The sequence below is a fragment of the Esox lucius genome, chromosome 16 (assembly GCF_011004845.1).
Source record: "Esox lucius isolate fEsoLuc1 chromosome 16, fEsoLuc1.pri, whole genome shotgun sequence".
NCBI lineage: Eukaryota > Metazoa > Chordata > Actinopteri > Esociformes > Esocidae > Esox > Esox lucius.
In genome coordinates, this window is record NC_047584.1 from 7,051,570 (window position 1) to 7,071,766 (window position 20,197).

The 20,197-nt window shown below is 39.0% G+C and overlaps 1 protein-coding gene across 5 annotated transcripts in view; it reads left to right on the forward strand.

The window, feature by feature from the left end:
- LOC105007398 (poly(rC)-binding protein 3) overlaps nucleotides 1–20,197 on the forward strand; it is a 152,588-nt gene that overhangs the window by 121,972 nt on the left and 10,419 nt on the right. For 3 of the 5 annotated variants that reach the window (XM_013131193.4, XM_013131194.4, XM_034286860.1), the window contains 11 exons: nucleotides 2,996–3,163; nucleotides 4,054–4,077; nucleotides 4,204–4,236; nucleotides 4,339–4,455; nucleotides 4,687–4,818; nucleotides 5,319–5,447; nucleotides 6,966–7,040; nucleotides 8,184–8,225; nucleotides 17,379–17,457; nucleotides 18,432–18,484; nucleotides 18,798–18,967. In XM_013131193.4, coding sequence (XP_012986647.1) covers nucleotides 3,089–3,163; nucleotides 4,054–4,077; nucleotides 4,204–4,236; nucleotides 4,339–4,455; nucleotides 4,687–4,818; nucleotides 5,319–5,447; nucleotides 6,966–7,040; nucleotides 8,184–8,225; nucleotides 17,379–17,457; nucleotides 18,432–18,484; nucleotides 18,798–18,967 — 929 coding nt within the window. In that variant the 5' untranslated portion in view covers nucleotides 2,996–3,088. The remainder of the gene's footprint in view (nucleotides 1–2,995; nucleotides 3,164–4,053; nucleotides 4,078–4,203; nucleotides 4,237–4,338; nucleotides 4,456–4,686; nucleotides 4,819–5,318; nucleotides 5,448–6,965; nucleotides 7,041–8,183; nucleotides 8,226–17,378; nucleotides 17,458–18,431; nucleotides 18,485–18,797; nucleotides 18,968–20,197) is intronic. The other 2 variants (XM_020055033.3, XM_020055034.3) reach the window with 2 other exon arrangements.

Sequence of the window (20,197 nt, forward strand, 5' to 3'; positions counted from 1 at the left end):
TGACTGCATAAAATTGCCTGTGGTATCTGTTACAAGTTTTGTCATTTATTTAGACAGGGCATGTTTACTAACTTTGCTTTGGACAAAAGAGATGATAGCCCTAGGTTATGTCTGGGTTTGGCTGGAAATTCTAGGTTTTTCGATTTTAAAAATGAGAAAAAGTTTAATCAGGGACACACTCCTGTTTATAGGCACTGAGAGTCTACTTGTTTTTTTTTATGATGGTTGTGGTGATGGAGAGCACGGTCTAACACCCACAGATAATTTCCTCTTGCATTCTTGATTCAAAATCGAGGTCAACTTGGCCTGATCAGCATTTTCATGCCATTAGACAATGATAGGATGTTAATTGTTTAATTTTATCATCCAGTACACTTGTATGGAAGCATTTGCATTCGTTATGTTCCTCCACTCATTTATTCAGGTTTTTCCATTAATTTGTCACTCATCTGTATCTGCAGTGAATGTGTTAAGGATTGTTTTTCACAGTATTACTTATCTGCCAGTTTTATGATTGACTGTGAGATTTACCTATTGATTTCTTGTCAAGGCCCGGATTTGTTGCCAGAAATGGTTTTGATTCAAGGTAGAATCGTTTACCTGAAAAATCATGCAGTAGTGTAGAGAAGCAATCATTTCACATTATAAATCAGTTAAAAAACAAACAATTTAAATAAAAATGCAAACACATCTTCCACATAGAAGTCAACTTTCCCTGTCTCAGTCCCAAGATCTTACGGTGCTATATTATTGTACTGGGGGAGTAGGGTCAGTTCTCCTTTCCCACTAAGTTCTCCTTCTCCACTATAAATCATTGTTGATATGAGGAATGCATTTTCTGAATTTTCCCAGTTTCCTCCCGTTTTAAACTTTAGGAGGACATGAGGTCCTGGTCCACACCTGTGGAGTACCTGGTTTGGGGGACCCGTTGCTGTCCCTGTCCAAAGTCCTCCTGGTTGTGCTGCAGATCAAGACAATGCCTTACAATTTCAGCTGCCACTGTGCTGACACCTCCCCCCTCCCCCATGTTGTCCCTGTCCGTGTCCATCTGGTCATGCCTCTTACCTGGTCTAAATTTAAATTGACTCTGGATTTAGCCCACATGCATTTATTAATCATTCTAATTGGACTCTTAATATGTTCACCCGGCACAGCCAGAAGAGGACGGGTCACCCCTCTGAGCCTGGGTCCTCTTTAGGTTTCTTCCTAAATTTCGGCCTTCTTAGGGAGTTTTTCCTAGCCACTGAAATTCAACACTACTGTTGTTTGCTCCTTGGGGTTTAAGGCCAGGTGTTTTTGTAAAAGCACTTTGTGACAACTACTGTTGTTAAAAGGGCTTTATAAATACATTTGATTCATTGATTGAACTCAGTTTCAATATTCTGTATAATGTACACAATTTTGATATCATGAAAAAATACAATTTGCAAGTAGTACTTGACCATGCATTTAGTCTGATTATCATTTTACGGCTACCAACAAAGGGGCCAGAGGCCCTTTAGCGGAAAGCCTGAGCCACTTATTGCTCTCAATAACAACAGGGAAATGTGCAAATTATATGAATTTACACAAACAACATATTGACTTTAAACAATATTAGCTGACACGTTTTTTTATTGATCACACACAAGCATGGGATGGGACTATATTCATTATTCTAAATGAAAGATCGTTCAATGGCAATGTCCAGCAGAAACAACCTCAGGCCGCTACCAGAGGTTCTAATGTGGCCATAGCTGGTCAGCGGGTCATGAATTCTTGCGGTAGCTGCCACACAACAGACCAAAGGATAGTGTCAATGGCTGTAAGAAAGTGAAATGGTGTTGTTTAACAAAAAATGACAGCCTGTACGAGCAAACCACAATTATTTTGATTTATTATCAGCTGTCACACTGATTGAGGAGTGAGTTCCGCACAATGAACTGCAGTGGTTATGGAGCTGAAAGCTGAGGCAACCAAAAATGGCCAAAGGGCATTGGTAATGGCTGCAAGGAAGTGCTAAGTAGTAACTCCCTGACTTCCTACTGTCTGTTGAATGCAGCTGTATGAAAGGAAGCTGGGATAAATGTGGGTGTACAGCGCTCCTGTGCGGTGTATGTTCAACACCTGTGTCACTGGTTCTTCCGTTTACATTCTAGTCATTTATCAGGTGCACTTATCCTGAGCCACTGACAGGAGCAAGTAGGCTTGAGCACTACATGTGGTCCATATTATTCTGGTTGCGGCATACTGACTGCGCCAGGGATTCCTGTAAGACATTGTACCTTGTCTCGCTCCAGTGACGACTTGTGGCAGGTCAGAGGGCCTCCAAGCTCAGTTGTATTCTGTTCTATTATAGACAATCTCTATCTGGTACAGTGGCTCTCAATAGTATTAACCCACGTTGGACCACATTTTATTGTGTCTCAGACAGGAAATGCCATGTCTTAGATTAACTATTTATTACACAAACAATGCACCACAATACACATCCAATAGCTTGGCTTTTAGGGGTAACTCACCACCATCACATTAATTTGAAATACAAACAATAATTGATTGCATAACTATTCACCTGCTTTAGTCAATATTTGGCACCTTTGGTCGAAACTGCAGCCATAAGTCACTTCGGACAATTAGTCTGTAGCAGCTTTCCACATCTGGACACAACCCTTTGCAAAATGTTTCAATCTCCGTGAAGGTTGATGGGGACCTTTGGTGAACTGTAAGTTCAGGTGTAAGTACCCCAAAAATATATGAAAAATGTGGGGTTCTTTCAGTTTCTTTTACACAACAATGTATTTTTTATTGTCCGCCAATATAGCGACATCCATAACTTAGTAATGGTAAATCTGTTTGGCTGTTGTGGACTTGATTTTAACCCTTTGTACAACATTATCTGGAATCCAAACCTAAAATAAATGCATCCAAAATAAATTGAATCACTTGACCTAAACTTTGATTGGTTGATGGATTTACCTAACCTTTCCTGGTACATCCCCTATTTGTGCTGCAGGTGACCGGCCGGCTGCTGTTCCATCACACTCCTTCCATTCCTGAGCAAACCCTGATCCACAACCATCCTCCTCTCCCCACCTCCACCCCCAGTATGGAGCCCAACAAAGTCCAGCCAGAGGGTGGCCTCAATGTCACCCTCACCATTCGCCTCCTCATGCATGGCAAAGTAAGCACTCTTTAGTCATCAGAAACCACTAGATCTGAAAGTGAAACCTAGATAATTGTTGGTATATGTTCAACCTGAGTCATGACTGATTGATTGATTGGTGACAGGAATATATTTTTGTCTTTCTTCACCTTGAAATGTGTTCAACCCAAATCATTATAGAAAAGTCATATTTTACAGAAATTATTTATAACTGTTTTTTGGAATGGTAATTGTAGTGAAGAGCTAAATCACCACAGTTACAATCCATATCATGATATTGTTCATAGGGATACAGGATATCATATTTAAAATTATGATTTTAAATATAAATTATATTTTTGCACTAATTGGCTTCTCTTATTGCTATGTCTACTGCTCTGTCTATCCCTCTGCTGCAGCAATATGTTATCCCCCAAGAATCCCCCAATAATCTTTTTATTAAATCTTTGCAACGGTAGAATCGTCAGAATTGCATCACATATCTATCAGCACCATATATATCGTGACAATGTGATATTGTGAGGTCCTGTTAGTTCCCAGACCTAGTTTGTTGTTGAGATGATGGCTGCTGGTAACTGAGCTGCTGTCTTGCTGGGAGAGGCTGAGTGCATGTCACCTTCAGCGGCATGGAGGAGAGGTCAGAGAGTGTTAGCGCAGGAAGCCAACACAGCACGACTTCTCTAGTCATACCAGGCCAGACCAAGACGATGGAGTGACGGCATGCATGTATTAGTTTGAGCTACGATTAGATTAGGTGGCTGTTCGACCTATTAAAGTACATTGCTATTCTCATTTGGAAGTGATTTCTCAAAAAGCTTTTACTTTAACCTAGTTAATTGTAGCGATTGAAGACCATGAATTTGAAATAATAAGTGCTATATTTTCTTTATGCTCCTGTATTTCTTTAGGAGGTTGGAAGTATTATTGGCAAGGTATGCAAGATTTTGTGATAACCAAGTATGATGAACATGACAATAATTAGAATAATAGGTGATGCAATGTATCATAGAATGTAATCAGTTCTGTAAAACAAATACTGTTTCCCGTTTAACTTCCAGAAAGGGGAAACTGTGAAAAAAATGCGTGAGGAGGTACGTTGTCAAACCCTCACTCCTTTCATTATGTAGTAAATTGTTATTAGGAGTTATGTCAGTCCTAGGCCTGCTCATAATGACATTGGCTATTATTCACAGAGCGGAGCACGCATCAACATATCAGAAGGCAATTGTCCTGAGAGGATTGTCACCATTACCGGCCCAACAGATGCCATCTTTAAGGCCTTTGCAATGATTGCCTATAAATTTGAGGAGGTATCATCATTTCCCTTGTTCTTAGTAACCTCCTTTGTATGCAGAGTTACTGTTAGAGTTCTAAATCATGTTGGGAGGGAACAAAGGTATATATTTTTTACCCTAACAAAACTCATTTTCATTGAGAAAGTGCAGCAAGGTTCAGCAAAAGAGTAAAAAGATTGCAAAACAGTAAAGAGATAAGTCTCACCTACAGTAGGCAACATGTTCCCCATACTTTTCCCTTTCTAGGATATAATCAATTCAATGAGCAACAGTCCAGCCACCAGCAAGCCTCCTGTCACCCTGCGGCTGGTGGTGCCAGCTAGCCAGTGTGGATCCCTCATTGGAAAGGGAGGCTCCAAGATCAAGGAGATGAGAGAGGTACATTACTGTAGATAACAATACTATGCACATCAGGCATGGAACTAAGTGGGCAGCAGGTAGTCCTGCAGTTAGAAGCACTGGACCAGTGACAGCGGGTGCCGAGTAGGTGAAATTGCCCTTGAGCAAGGCTGTTAACCTTAAATGCTCACCATGTCAACGTAAAAATGGCTGAACCCCTGAATGTGACCATACTCTGTCTCATATGGGTAATAAGCACCAAGTTGATTATTCTTATTTTTTTTCATTAATATCTCTTAATACTATTAATCAAGATCATGCCAATATTGTACTCTTTACCTTTCACTCCTCAAAGAATCTGCTTAACTAATGTCTACCTTATGACATCTGTTGGCCATACTAAATTGCCTTATTTTTCTGTGACTCTCTGCCATCATTTACAACACAGTATCGATGTTATCTGTGTTTCACTATTCCATCTCTCTCTCTCCCCCTCTCTTTCCCCCTCTCTCTCCATCTCTCTCTCTCTCTCCACCCAGTCCACAGGGGCTCAGGTTCAGGTGGCAGGGGATATGCTTCCCAATTCCACAGAGCGTGCTGTGACAATCTCCGGGACCCCCGAAGCCATAATCCAGTGTGTCAAACAAATCTGTGTGGTCATGCTGGAGGTAAAGAATGGTGTAGGGAGAGGCCATTTTCAGTCCTAATAGAGAGCAAACCATGCTACTCTTGACACTCTGAACTGTCCCTAGCACCCTACCAAATAACTCTGGCTGTAATGGCAATTTTGGTTTCTGACATAATGGAAGGAGAACATATCATGGTTCTCCAGCAAATGTTTTTCCCAAATGTTAAGGAGTTAGAGAAAACCAATTGCTGTGGTCTGACAAAAGAGAAAATGTATGAATCAGTTAGATAGTCCTCTTTGAACAGTATGTCTAGGATTTTATGATTCTGTGACCTTTTTTAACAAAATCAATTTTTCAACAGATTGAATATTTAACAAGTCACCAAACTGTTATCTCATACAACTGTTCAATTAACCTTTTACAAAAAATAAATACCCAATATTTATCAATCACCGCACTTTCCAAGTATGAAATGGTTAAATCAAGCAACATCAGGAAATTCAGGCCATTTTTGTAACAAATTGGACAAAATCAATGCAAATCGCCATGTCATTAATGAATCACCAATATAAAGGATTTTTGGTCACAATTATAATAGGAAGGCAAGGAATAACAGCATATTAACAAATGTACAATTATTTCAGTTACCATAACAAATATAGAAAATCTTGTTGTGTCTCACACAAGCAGCTTCCGAAAACAGGGAAAACTAAATAACTATGGGTGCATGTAAAACATCAGACATGTTAACAGGCATGAAAACTATAGATTAAAGGAATTAGGCTGCTTGTTTAAACATAGCCAAAGAGATGCAGTTAGTACATTTAAAATATTTTGTCAGGCATTTTTATGTTGTTTATTTTACAGAGGTTGGAAAAAATACTTATTTCCATCTAATTTACCCAAACTTATTATTTGGACCAAAATCCTCACAGGGCTCTTTATCCTAACATTTGGACCAATATACTCGTTCCTCTTAAAAATAAAGATTTACCAAATTGCTCTCTCATTTTCTCATACAAAATATTTACAGACAGAACTAACCATACAGCCATGATGAAGAGTGGTGCGATCTCATCCCCTGGTGATATTTGTAGTGGTGTGGCTTGGTATAAGGACTCCACTGTCTTTTGATGTGTGTTTTATTAGTGACATCAAAAGGTTGGAGAATATTTCAATAGAATAGAAATACTAAAAATGTTCTTTATTACTAAAAAGTGTATGAGTTGAAGGTTTGGTGCAGCTCCCCCCAATAGATTTCTGTGTTGAAACATTACAGTACCATATAAACAGGATTACTTTAGCTGTATGTTTGTTATTTCCTTGGATTGAATGGAGAATATAACGGCGTAATTTAGAGGCCTATGTTTTAGAGACTTTTGGGATGGGACAGCGATTTAAAACTCTTCTACTGAGTCACCATTAGTTCACAACCTACAGTGTGAGGTAGAAGTGTAGATGCAACTTTTGTCTCCATCATGTCTCATGTCAGTCCCACGTAAGGTCACTCAATCAGTTCTGGTCTAACACTGTCTTTGCCTCTTCCCCTTCTCTTAGTCCCCACCAAAAGGTGCCACCATTCCCTACCGCCCTAAGCCTGCTTCCACCCCCGTCATTTTTTCAGGTGGCCAGGTAAGAGCCAATGGTTATTTTAGCATCAGTAAATACATTTACAAATACCATTGTAAATCCATTCTTTACACATACCTAATATCATGAATATTATAATTATAAACTATTTATAGACTCTTTGAAAAGGTTTCCTTGTATTACTGTAAAGTATTACTGTCCATGTGTAGAATGAAGCCACCAGTCCGCATGGCTCGTTGTTACATACTAACCTCACTAACCTCATTTGATTGACTCTTAGTTGTGGGCTTATATAAAAATGGGAGTAAACTATCATGGCTCTACAGCTGTGAGCTCTGTACCAAGCCTGATAGAAAAGCTTTACTAAGAAGTAGTGAGGGATATAGGGAATGAGCTTTTTGCAGGTCACTGTTCAATAGAGGGCATTAGTATTTGTAGGTCTGAAGTCAGCAGACTGGAGTATGCACATTATGACCTTCAGGATTGTTCCCAGGATTTTGTTCAGACATTTATGCAATTCTATTCAGATGATCTTATTCCCACTTCTGTAACATTAGTATTAACATAAAACTGTATGGTGAGTGGTAGGGCAATAACACAGAAACAGACAGCATGGCAATTGGACTGTTACCACTGTGGGTCAATCATCGAAAAAGAATGTTTAATATCAGCAGCATTCATAACTAATTATGTGCATGCAAGCTCTCATTGTACCGTTATATATATTACAGTTAAAACATAGTCAACTATGGTATTTTTAAGTCAGAGCTGCTCAAACCTGTTCTTGGGAAGCTGGTGTCTGGGACGGTTTCTTTAAAACAGTTTGCATAACTGGTTCTAATAATTAGCAGGATAACAAAACTACCATCCTCTGGGACGTTAGCTCTCCAGGAAAAGCACTGAGCAGCCCTGTTTTAAGGGATATCATGTCAAGGATATTTTATAGTAATAATTAATTACAAAGAAGTATTTTTTAATTGTTCAGTGTTCATCTTATCTAAACAAGCTGGACGAATGACAGTGGAAACTTCTCAGGAAATCTTGATATGCTGTATCCCTGAATGAGACATTCACTTGAAATGAGCAGTAGTTGTAAAACTGACATTCCGACCAATCTTTGTGTTAGCCCTATTCCATGAAAAAATGTATTCTTATATGACAATTTCTGTTTTTTCATTCACACAGGCCTATACAATTCAGGGACAATACGCCATCCCACACCCAGATGTGAGTTACAAGTCTTTAATGTCCCATATTACTGCTTTTGGTAAAAGCCTTTCAAAATGGTAACCAGACGTCTCATATCGCTGACATCTGCGTTTGCTTTAAAAAATAAAAAATAAAAAAAATACTTAAAAAACAACTTTTTTTGTTTAGTGTCAGGTTTTCTGATTTGGAGTCAAATACATCCAACAGCTTCTGCTCCCAAGATATTTCTTCTGATCTGCTTTAGTGCTTGGGACCATGTCCATGGATGGCAAATGTGATAATACAGATTAAACTGGTCTTTTAGGTGTGGACACCACCTAAATATCCCAGGGCCATCATCTCCATTAACAATATCACTTCATCTATCTTTGTCACAAGAGCATCTAGAAGGCTATCGTGTGTCAGATTCTTTAATTCAGAGCAGGCAGTGATTGATTCCAAGGGAGCCCTTAGTTGACATTACTATCATTTAGATAGGGTCTCGATCACCCATCCCACTGTTATTAAAAGAACTCTTATAAGCACATTCACGAGTGACTGCCCCAATTATTCTTGAATAATTGTAGACAGTCAGGGACAATGGTCAGGTACAGTTTTACATTGACCAAGTGGGGTTGGATTGACAGCCAGGTCCATGAAGATTGTCTTGTTAGTCTCCTTGGAAAGGTAGTCCATCTGTGGCTTACTGTAAACAGTTGAGGTGTCAGGAGATATACTGAGAGCTCTATTTTAAGGAACCAAATGGAGAGGTAAATCTAAGGGAAATGGTAGTGCAACATTCTCGAGGGTGGAGGAGAAATATGTTTACTTTTTTCACAACCAAGACAGGTTTTGATTAATCTATAAGGTGGGTTGAAGCTTGATCTGTTACTGCCCAATCAGAACAAATCCATGACTAAATAGGTGTCTTGGGTGTTCACATTACTTTATTTGTTGACTTATAATCAGCTTAAATTCCAATATTAGTCCATTACAGTATAAAGGTTCACTATGAAAGTATTTATGCCACTGATAGGCAGTGAGTTGAATATGGGTTCTACAACTCCATTAGGTTCTGACACTTTCATTACTGAAGCACTGTCAACTCCAACCATCAATGCTGGAGCAATGAACTCAGACTTTCATTTTAGATGGGGTTGAAGATCATGGGCCCTTTCCATAATTACAGAACACAGAATAAGACATGAAAATCAATCAGCTTTTTTTAAACCAGTTTTGAAACCAGAATAGGTGACCTACGTGAATCGTGTAGATTCGATGAGAAACTGTTGGGGGTGGGGGGGGTTCGGTACCATAGATTCAGCGAACTACGAAAAGGTGCGCGAATAGTTACCTGATTGGTTTACAAGCAGTTTGCTTCGCTCGTGCTGACAAGAGCGTGCACACCAAGGGAGAACATTCAGAAGCTGAAAGCCCACCTGGCCTCTGCGATTTAACTGACTGAATTTGGTGAGTGATGGTTTCAATAATTTTTATATTTTCTGGTATATCTAAGTTACCCAGGAGCTCTGTTGCAATAGGCTTAGCTAACGTTAGCTACAGCTTGATGAATTCTGTCATTGCACACAGCAGGACAGAACGCAACGTTAGCCAGCCAAAGCTCCGGTGGAAAATTATTAGCTAACGCTACCGTTAATGTTAGCCCAACATTAGCTAGAAATTGTTACTAAAGCTAGCTGCTAGCTTGTATAGCTAAGGGTAAATCACAAAAAAGAAACACTGGTTAATGTTTGTGCTTCTTTCTAAAATCTCTACAACTCGTTTTTCCAGGATGTGTGGATGATTTTGAGGTGAGAGGACTGACAAGGCGGAAGGTAAAGTGCTCCACTGTTATTTTAATACGGCTCAACTAGAAGTTAACACTAATACAAACATCATTTTTGCAGAATGAGTGTTTTAGGGGAGAAGGATGCAGCCTTTGTTAAACAACTGGATGCTGGCTTGAAATGCAGCTCACTTTACTCAGGTAATTAACTCCTCCTTACACCCACTCTGCCTACATTAGTATATTAATTGTATCCCTATTTTTATTTTGATGTTGTCTGTGCTATCAGTTGAGTGTTTACTTTTTTGTTAAGCAACCTGGGGTCTTTTAAAAGGCACTTAAGTTATTACTCCCATTAATTATTTCCCTTACACAGCTGTCTCCCAGGGCTCTGAGGGAGATGGTCCTGGAGGATCATATGCTGCTGCCCTCCAAGGAGGTCTATGTGGGACAGGAGGCTGACACGTTCAGGAGCCAGAATCCCAATCATGCTGTAAGTACCCTGCATCACCTGCATTACTTTTTTTCTCTCTGAGATACTTAAAATAATGGTCAGTTTTTGGTGTTTTGTGTCAGCTGTTGGTGCCATTCCTAGCAGATGTCAGGAAAGCCTAGATCACCACTGCAGTGTACCTCCAGAAGAAGCTCCCCTTGGCCAGTCCGACTCAGACAGCCCTGTCTGTTCTGGACCCTCTTCTGAGAGGCCACTCACAGGCAACCATCCAGTTGAAGAGGTAAGAATAACATTTATGGTTTTTTTTGCCATATTACCAGGTACTTTGGGATTTCTGTAACCTCATGTCTTTACACTGATTTCAAATTCTCATCCATTTCTTGGCAGACTGAGTGGTATTCTGAGGCACCTCTTGCCATCAGACCAGGACATCCAGAGAGAACTTGTGCGGTTCATTGTTGACCTGACCGTCCCCAGTTTCAAGGAGGGAGCATGGTGGAGTGGTGGGGTTATGTATTTGACAAGCCAGATAAGTACCCCTCCCTGAGTGCGATGGTTAAATGTTGCCTCTCCATCTTTCACGGACCAAGAGTTGAGTCTTCTTTTAGTTTGATGAATGATGTAATTGACCAAAGGAGTGGCAACATGAATGTACCAACATTTAATGCAATCCAGACGGTCAAGTACACCCTGCAGTCCAAGGGGAAGACAGCCATGCAGCTCTTCAGAAGGGAGGATGTGAAGTTCGGGGAGGTGGACAGAACACTATGCAAGAACATCAACTCTGCAGCAGCCACATACAAACGCTAGCAGATGATGAATCAGAAAGAAAAGCAGCAGAGCAAGTATGGCTCCCAAGAATCTGGTGAAGACTGCTGAAGAAGAGAAAAGGGAGAAGCTGAGACATGTGGTAAAACAGTGAAAGCGGGCCATGAAGAGACTGGTGGTCCAGGCAAATTAAAAAAAATAGATCTGGTTTTACGATCTGTAATATAAAGTATTCAAATCTGAATTACATAACATTGTATTGCCTGTTAATCATGTTGAAAGAGTAGACAAGTTAAGTTACAGCATGTCCACCATCTCTTGTGCAGGTTATGCATTAAGCCATTTGTGGTGACCTTACCACATTGTGCCTCATATACTGTAAATGTTAGACCCAATGACAGGCTGGCATGAAATGGCTTGCATAATACTTAGTAAGGAGGCCATAATATTTTTGAATCATGGCTGAAGTTAAGTTTCTCCAGCTCTCCCCAGGTTGGCAAAAAATGCATCTCAAAATGCATCTGATTGATGCTTTAAAATATGGAATATTTACAATTTTCCTTCTCACCTTTTTCACCCCTGACCGTTTTCATGCCTGCAGAATGAACAAAGTAATCAGCTAAACCAATCAAAATCAATGTGTGTTATGCATTATCACATTTCAGATATTCATTGATGGCTTGCTAGTGGACATGAAATCATAATCATGCTAGCTAGCTGGAACATTGATATGCATGTTTTGCACAAGGCTAAATCTAGCTAACAGGCAATTTAATTGCTTATTCTGAACAATAGTAACTTTTGCATTAGATTTGGTCAAACAACCCAAAATGCATGTTTGTTTTTCTGTATCGTTTGCAGAGAACATCAGGTTGTAACATTATTTTCTAGTAGGAAATGGAATCAAAAAGTGTCAGCTCGGACACATAACTAAGCTAGCTAACCATAGCTCATTGTCTCGACCAAAGACTTCGTATCTGCTGTCATACACAAAAAAAAAAAAAAAAAAAAAAGAACATCTAATGATTTTCTATGTCAAAGAATTGTTTCTCCATCACCATCAATCTTGCCTTGACTATCTAGCCAATCTGCTAAATGAGATATCTAATGTAACTTTTTAGCCAATTCTGCATCACTGTTCACACAAACTCTAGCTCTCGCCATCTAATGAATGCCAAATCCAAATTTATGCTTGTATTACTTGGTGATTTGTCTGATGCCCAAGTTAATTCCATATATTTTAATTTCTGGAGCACTCGGTGTACATGAACCCAAACAAAGCTTGTCATTAGCCTTCACCTCACACACCTTCAAGGAAGTACACGCCAACAAACATCCCGACCTTCTACATATTACTTGCAATTATGGCACTGGGAGTAGTGTCAGTCCTGAGACTCTGCGAGATCGTTTTTAACATTAACTGATGATATGTAAGGGTTATTGTCTGATATTTTAAATGGAAAATGCTTGATAAGGCACCTTTAATATTATGTACTCATATAAACACTTTTTTTTGTGTTGTTTATATGGGATTACAACCAATCCCACTTTACTAAATACCATAACTTGAAAATATTTTCAGTCCAAAGTGTTGTAGAGAAACGGGCAATATGAAAATATTTACATTGCATTTTGACCAATGTAGAGGCTGGGCATTCAAAAAAAGACAACATTTATTTTTCATATGAAAGAGACAAAAACCATTTTTTACAGGAAATTAATTTACTAGTGTAATGTTTACCAGCATTCCCTGAATAATTTCTTAAATATACAGTGCCCTCTAATATTGGCACCCTAGATATTATGAACAAAAAAGGCAATGTGAAAAGGCAATGTTTATCAACTTGACCTTACACACAAAATATCACAAGTATAACCTTCATTTGTGTGAAAATTGTTAAAGAAAATTCTATTAATCAATAAATAATTTTACTCAAAAACACATACAGCTCTGGAAAAAATAAAGAGACCACTGCATCTTTTTCTTTCATTTCCAAAAAAGTCTTAAAGGAAGGGTTTGAATGAGAAACTCACTATTTGGTAATTCATTAAGAAAATGTAAAACAACTGATGCTGTGATGAATCTGCCTAGAAGGGGAAGGATATTTACTTTGCTTGGACGCACAGTGAAAAGAATGGTTCAGGTGTCAAAGAAATCCAAGGATCACAGAATTGCAGAACTTGTTTACACTGTGGGGTCACCAAAGTCTCCAAAACTAACATTAGAATCCGCCTCCTTGCCCAAAAATGATTTGGAAGTTGTGGCGTGACTGTGCCAGCATACCTGGAAGGTGTGCCTGAGAACAAGATTTTGTATAAAAAATTACCATTTTTAAAAAGGTCACACAAATTAATTAGATTTCTAGGATATTTCATATATAAGATCAAGCTAATTATCAACAAATACTTACATAGCCTTTTTTATTAATATTTATCTTGTGTGACAATCTTTTTGAAATTTTCTTTTCATGCCCCCCACCAGTCACAAACACACAACTTAGGCCTTTTTCCAAAATTTCGGGAACCTCCAATTCATCTAAGGTCCTGTCTCAAAGGCTAAATCCAAAGTTAACGCCCTTGCCTCCTCCCACCATTTGCACAAGTGTCTCAAATCTGAGGTAGAGTAAATGATCAAGGGTGTAAGAGCTAATTAGAACCACCAGTGGACAATTCCAATGTGTATGCAATGATGCAGCCTTCATGACCAAAGTGTAATCCGTCAAGGCACTGTGATTTTTAAGCTTGAGCGATTTCATTGTTGACTTTTTGTAATACCTCCTACATTTCATGTTACTGATTTTAATGGAACATGTGGAACATTGAACAAACAGCATTATTCTCAAGTGTGTTTAGAAGTTGGATTTATTGATTCCCCCACCACTCACTGGAAGTCACCTTCAGAGTTTTGGCATCAACCACTGAAGTAGGGAACTCGAAGCATGTCGATAGGGGGGCAAGGGGTAGTTGCTGGATTCACAGTTACTTCTGGAGACAGTCGAGCTGCCTAAGGGAATCGGCAGAGCTCGATTAGACCCTGAAATCCCTACTGATGTTGACTCCGAGACATCTCTCCTCGGGTGATGCCAGCAAATTTCGATCTCATGGGGCTTCCCAGCATCTCCAAGGCTCAAATCTAGAGGAAAGCTGTCACCATGGTGCAGCATCTCTCTGTTTAATGATGGCATGGACAGATGTAGCCTATATCATGTTTTGTTGGTATGTCCAAAATGTGGAAGCCTTTAGCTGATACACATGTGTGGAAGCTACTCAGTCATCAGCAATACAAGCACAATAAATATCTTAGAAACATGTCCATGTCCACCCATCCACCGCATTCATTTGAACAATAGAAACAGAAGAACAGAATAAGAATTCCTCTTTCATTTAGTTTTTCTCTTTTCAAAAATGTATTTCAGTTTCTCAAGTGGTTGAAACTCTATCAGAGATCATCTGATGGTGTTTCTGACTGAATATGTGTAATAGGGGTGTGCAGACTACCAGGAACCAATGAGTATCTCTACGGATATGTGCAGTTTTCCGGATAGTATCTGTATATTTAATGTCATTACCTGTGATCGGATAAAATTACTAAAAACTATAAATTCTCATGCCAATCACACAGTGCATGCGGAATGCTTAATGCTTGATTGGATGATTCTGCAGTCAGTTAAGACACAACAGGTAAGAGTGCTCCTTGAGCCTGCTGCTACAATTGGATTCTCAAGAGAAGCTCTCCCATACACCACACACACGTTGTGCCATCTGCATTCACTTTCACCTAACTGTTAAACTGTCTATATACCTTTTTTGTTCATCAAAATCATTTGATAGCTAGCCAACAAGCTAGTTATATTTTCCATTGACTTTGTTGAGGCGATATTGTAGTGGAAGTTGTTTTTGGAGTTGTTTTTGGTAGGTTTACTATCGTCCTTCAAATTTGACCACATAGTTATTTGCCTCCCTTAAAATCAGTTTTACAGGGAAATGAAAAAAGAAAGACACAAATTGAATAACCACATTAATAGCTCTTGTAAGAAATATCAAGTGTCACCACCAGACCCAGGCACTAGCCACATATGTCTTTACGTCAGTCCTGACTGAGTGTTTTGCAAACACTTCGTTAACATTTTTCCAATTCTAGAATAGTTTCCAAACAACACTTTTTTTGGAAAATAATGTAACGAATGAAAAAGTAAATTTACAAATGTTACAGCATAGGCTAGCTGTTAGAAAAGAAAATATTTGCCCCAGTCGAAAGTTAAACAGCTAATCTGGGCAAATGAAAAGTAGCCGGCCTCCATGCTTTTAAGAAGTATGTTTTGTTAATATATAGGTTATGAAAATAAGCCATGTGCATCAGCCATTTGAGTTGTCAGAATCTTTAAACTATCAACATATTTTTTTATTGTGTAAAGTAACATCAGAATTGCAATGCTGAGCACTCTGAATGATGCAGCAATAAAGCGAAGATGAAGTGTAGCCTGCCTTAACCATCATTAAAAACACACTTCTTGGTGTTCCGATTATGAGTCAATAACGGATATGATTATGAATTATTTGATGACCCTTTGCATTCTCTGAACCAGCTTCATTATGTAACCAAATTCCTTTTTTGGTTATCTTATGTTGTCACTGCTGTTGTTTATAAGTGTAGGTGATTTGTGATAAAATGATGCAGGAATATTGGCAGCAGGTCTCTTCAAATAGCATTTTTTTGATGACTCAAATGTGTGCAGGAATTTATTGTGCGTTTGTGATTGCTGTCTTCTAGTCTCCACAATACAAGTTTGTGTATATAGGCTATGAATAATGTCTTAGAGGTTGCAATACATAAATATATAGGTAATGAAAAACAGCTTGTACAAATTGTAATATGAATAGATTATAAATAACAGATTATCATGTTTGTAATATATGTTGGCTAAACATAACGGCTTATAGTGTTTGTAATATATACAGGCTGTAAATATTTTGTAGTCTAAAAATAAGTTATATGTTTACGATAGGCTATGAAAAATGTCTTGGAGGTTGTAATATATAGTATATATAGGTTATGAGTAATGGCGTATACAAATTGCAATATGTATAGGTTATAAATAATGGCTTACAGAAGTTATAATATTTATAGGCTTTCAATAACCACTTATAGAGTCTGTAATATGTATAGGCTACGAGTAACAGCTCCTAGAGGTTGGAATATGGATTGTGTTCCCCCTTTGGCTTTCCAAGTTACTTAACCCACTGAGCAAGCAAACTCAGGTTGAACTTGCCAATGTTAGTCAATTGGCACTAGCCAATAATTGGCATTTAGCTGAAAATAAAGCCATAAATGTTAGTGAATTGTAAACATTACATCAGAGGATGACAAAATTAATGTAGATTTTATCTTTGTAATAGTGATGCTAGACTTCATACATATTTTTACACTTCAACTCTAGGTCTCATAATAAAGGAGAACACGGCCACATCTGATGTTTATATTTAGCCAGACAATTCAGACACACGTTACCGATTTTTGACTGGTTGTCTTTTGAGACAACATAATAACTGATTTAAATTAGGTTAAACCAAAAACTAGTTTTAATGGAAAGGCAATGTACCTATTTTAATGGTTTGACATAATTATAAATTAAACATTCATATAATTATTTGCATTTGTTCTAATAACTGTTACAAGTAAACTATTTACTGGACCTTTAATCAGAAAACTGACCAGATTGATGTATTCACACATAGAAGCAACACAGATAGGTGCATTTCATTATAATACGAAGAAGTCATTGGAAAATACTATAATGCAACAAGTTGTCTGTGATGATCTTTCCTGTGACAATGCTGCATATCTGCTAATTATGCAAAATGTGGTAATTGACCAAAGGGCAGACCATCTGCTGTTGAAAACTATACAGCCGCAAATATACCAGCACGTCTCAACCACAGCCAGCAAGGTCCTTCTAAAGGTCTCTTTTCGCTCTCTCTGCCCCTCACTCACTTCTCTCTTTCTTTCTCTGTTTTTGTCAGTTGTCTCCCACCATGTGTCATGCCTCCTCTCCTCACCATTTCTCCTAAATCTACTAGTTAGGTTTAGATTTCTACTAAATTTGATATCCCATCAGTGTGACCTTGTGTTACCTTGTGCTATCACAATAACCTTTTAGTTCTACTGTCCCTCCTACCCCTTCAGCAGTTGACCAAGCTCCACCAGTTGGCTATGCAGCAAACCCCCTTTACCCCTCTTGGACAGACTACCCCTGCTTTCCCTGGTACGTACCCACAAGCCCTCTCTCACTTCTGTCTCGTTGTACCCGCGGACACTGTTGTCTCTCTCACCCGCCCCCCCCACCCCCCCCCCCTTTCGCTGGTGGTTGCTTTTATCATAAGTTTGGCTTTTTGTATTTTAACTCTTCGTTTGGCCCTGCTGTCCTTCTGGTCCAGCAAGCTGGTCTTTGGTTGAGCTTACCATCTAGACAAAACTGTAGGTTGCATTTGTTATTTTGGGATTGAGTTATTTTCCCATTTAATATGAAAAGGACTGTTATCTGAAATGGGCAGAGGACAACTTAAGCCTCCTACCCCTGCATTATTTGGTTTGTACCTCTTGCATGGATTGTACTAGTAACATGTAAAAAACAGGTGTTTGTAAAAGACAACCTCTCATGAATAAATATGTCATAGTTGAATTCCTCTTTCAACCAGTGTCATCCACAAGGACTTGTTGTGGATGTTAACCATTTCATACATGACAGAATGTATTGATTATAACCACAACCAGCAATACTGGCCCTTCTTCTTGACTGTACATATTTCCAATTTAGTTGGGATTCAAAACACTAAGAATTACAAGAAAGCGCATTATCAAAACGTCCAGCCATCAATGTTCCTTGAAAAAGATGCAGTCGGTTGCTATTCATGTTACAGTTAAATCAAAACTTTGTACTTTCAGAGCAGGCAGTGCCCCAATCGATAGACCTACATAACAGTGACCTTGCACTCTTTCACAAACACCTGACAGTACATCAATGTACATCACAATGAATGGGATCTCCATTGTCACCCAGAGGACAAAACTCTCCATTTGATTACTATGCTAAGAAAGGTCCTCGGTTCATTGATGCCTAGCCCTGCAATCTTGAGACCAACAAGACCGAAAGACCTCCATTCAAGTAATTCATTTTTCATGTTATATTATTTATATGCTATTTTCTCTCCTGTGTTTCCCCTTCCCTCTCCAAAATAGGGTTGGATGCTAGTCCCCCGGCCAGTACTCATGAACTCACCATTCCAAATGATGTGAGTATAAGACAACAGTGGGAGTTAAACATGTACTAATGAACTAGTAGCAGTGTCAACTCCAATTGGGCCGTCCACTCTAGTAGATGAATAGTAAATTAAGAATATATATTTTCCCTCACAAAATAACTTCAGCTGTGAAGACAAACAATATAAACCAAATAAACAGACATTGATGGAATTAACATTTATGCCTTTTGATACTTTAATGGAAAATCCCAATTTGAACTTTTTTAACTGTCCACTTAGTAAATCAATTGTAATTGAAAGAACATCTGTTCTAATGTTTCGAACTTTGCCCATTTCTTCCCAGCTAATAGGCTGCATCATCGGGCGCCAGGGAACCAAAATCAATGAGATCCGACAGATGTCCGGTGCGCAGATCAAAATTGCTAACGCCATGGAGGGTTTGTCAGAGCGCCAGATCACCATCACAGGAACCCCCGCCAACATCAGCCTTGCCCAGTACCTCATCAATGCAAGGTAAGGCCTCACCCACCACCATTTTCAGAGCGCTAACACATACAGCTCTGGAAAACATTAAGAGTTTCTCTGGTTTTACTAATCATAGGTATGTGTTTTATTATATAAACTACCGACAACATCACTCCCAAATTCCAAATAAAAATATATTCAGATTATTTATAACAACTGGAAAATAACAACTGGTCAAAATAACCCATAAATATGCATTGTTTTCAGACCTCAAATAATGCAAAGAAAACAAATTCATATTAATTTTTCAACAAAATACTAATGTTTTAACTTAGGAAGAGTTCAGAAATAAATATTTTGTGGAATAACCCTGATTTTTAATCACAGCTTTCATACGTCTTGGCATGACCTGTCGGTCACATTGCTGTCAGGTGACTTTATGCCACTCCTGGCACAAACCTTCAAGTAGCTTGGCTTTGTTTGATGGCTTGTGACCATCCATCTTCCTCTTGATCATATTCTAGAGGTTTTCAATGGGGTTCAGGTCTGGAGTTTGGGCTGGCCATTACAGGGTCTTGATCTGGTGGTCCTCCATCCACACCTTGATTGACCTGGATGTGTGGCATGGAGCATTGTCCTGCTGGAAAAAACAATTCTCAGAGTTGGGGAACATTGTCAGAGCAGAAGGAAGCAGGTTTCTTCCAGTATAACCTTGTACATGGCTTGATTCATACGTCCTTCACAAAGACAAATCTGCCCAATTCCAGCCTTGCTGAAGCATCCCCAGATCATTATGGTCGTCCACCAAATTTCATTGTGGGTGCGAGACACTGTGGCTTGTAGGCCTCTCCAGGTCTCCATCTAACCATTAGATGACCAGGTGTTGGGAAAAGCTGAAAATTTGACTCGTCAGAGAAGATGACCTTACTCCATTCCTCTACGGTCCAATCCTTATGGTCTTTTGCAAACTTCAGCCTTGTTCTTCTTTGCTTCTCATTTATGAAGGGTGGCTTTTTTCTAGCTTTGCACGACATCAGCGATGCCCCTACGAGCCTGTTTCGAACCGTCCTTGCCCTGCACTTCACTCCAGCTGCTGTTTGCCATTCTTTTTGTAGGTCACTTGATGTCATCCTGTGGTTGTTGAGTGACATTCAAATGAGTTGACGGTCATCTCGGTCAGTGGAGTCGTTTTCTCCCTCTGCCAGTCTGTAGCTTTGTTGTCCCCAATGTCTGTTGCTTGACAGTGTTCTTATGAAAATTTTCTCAGACCGCTATATT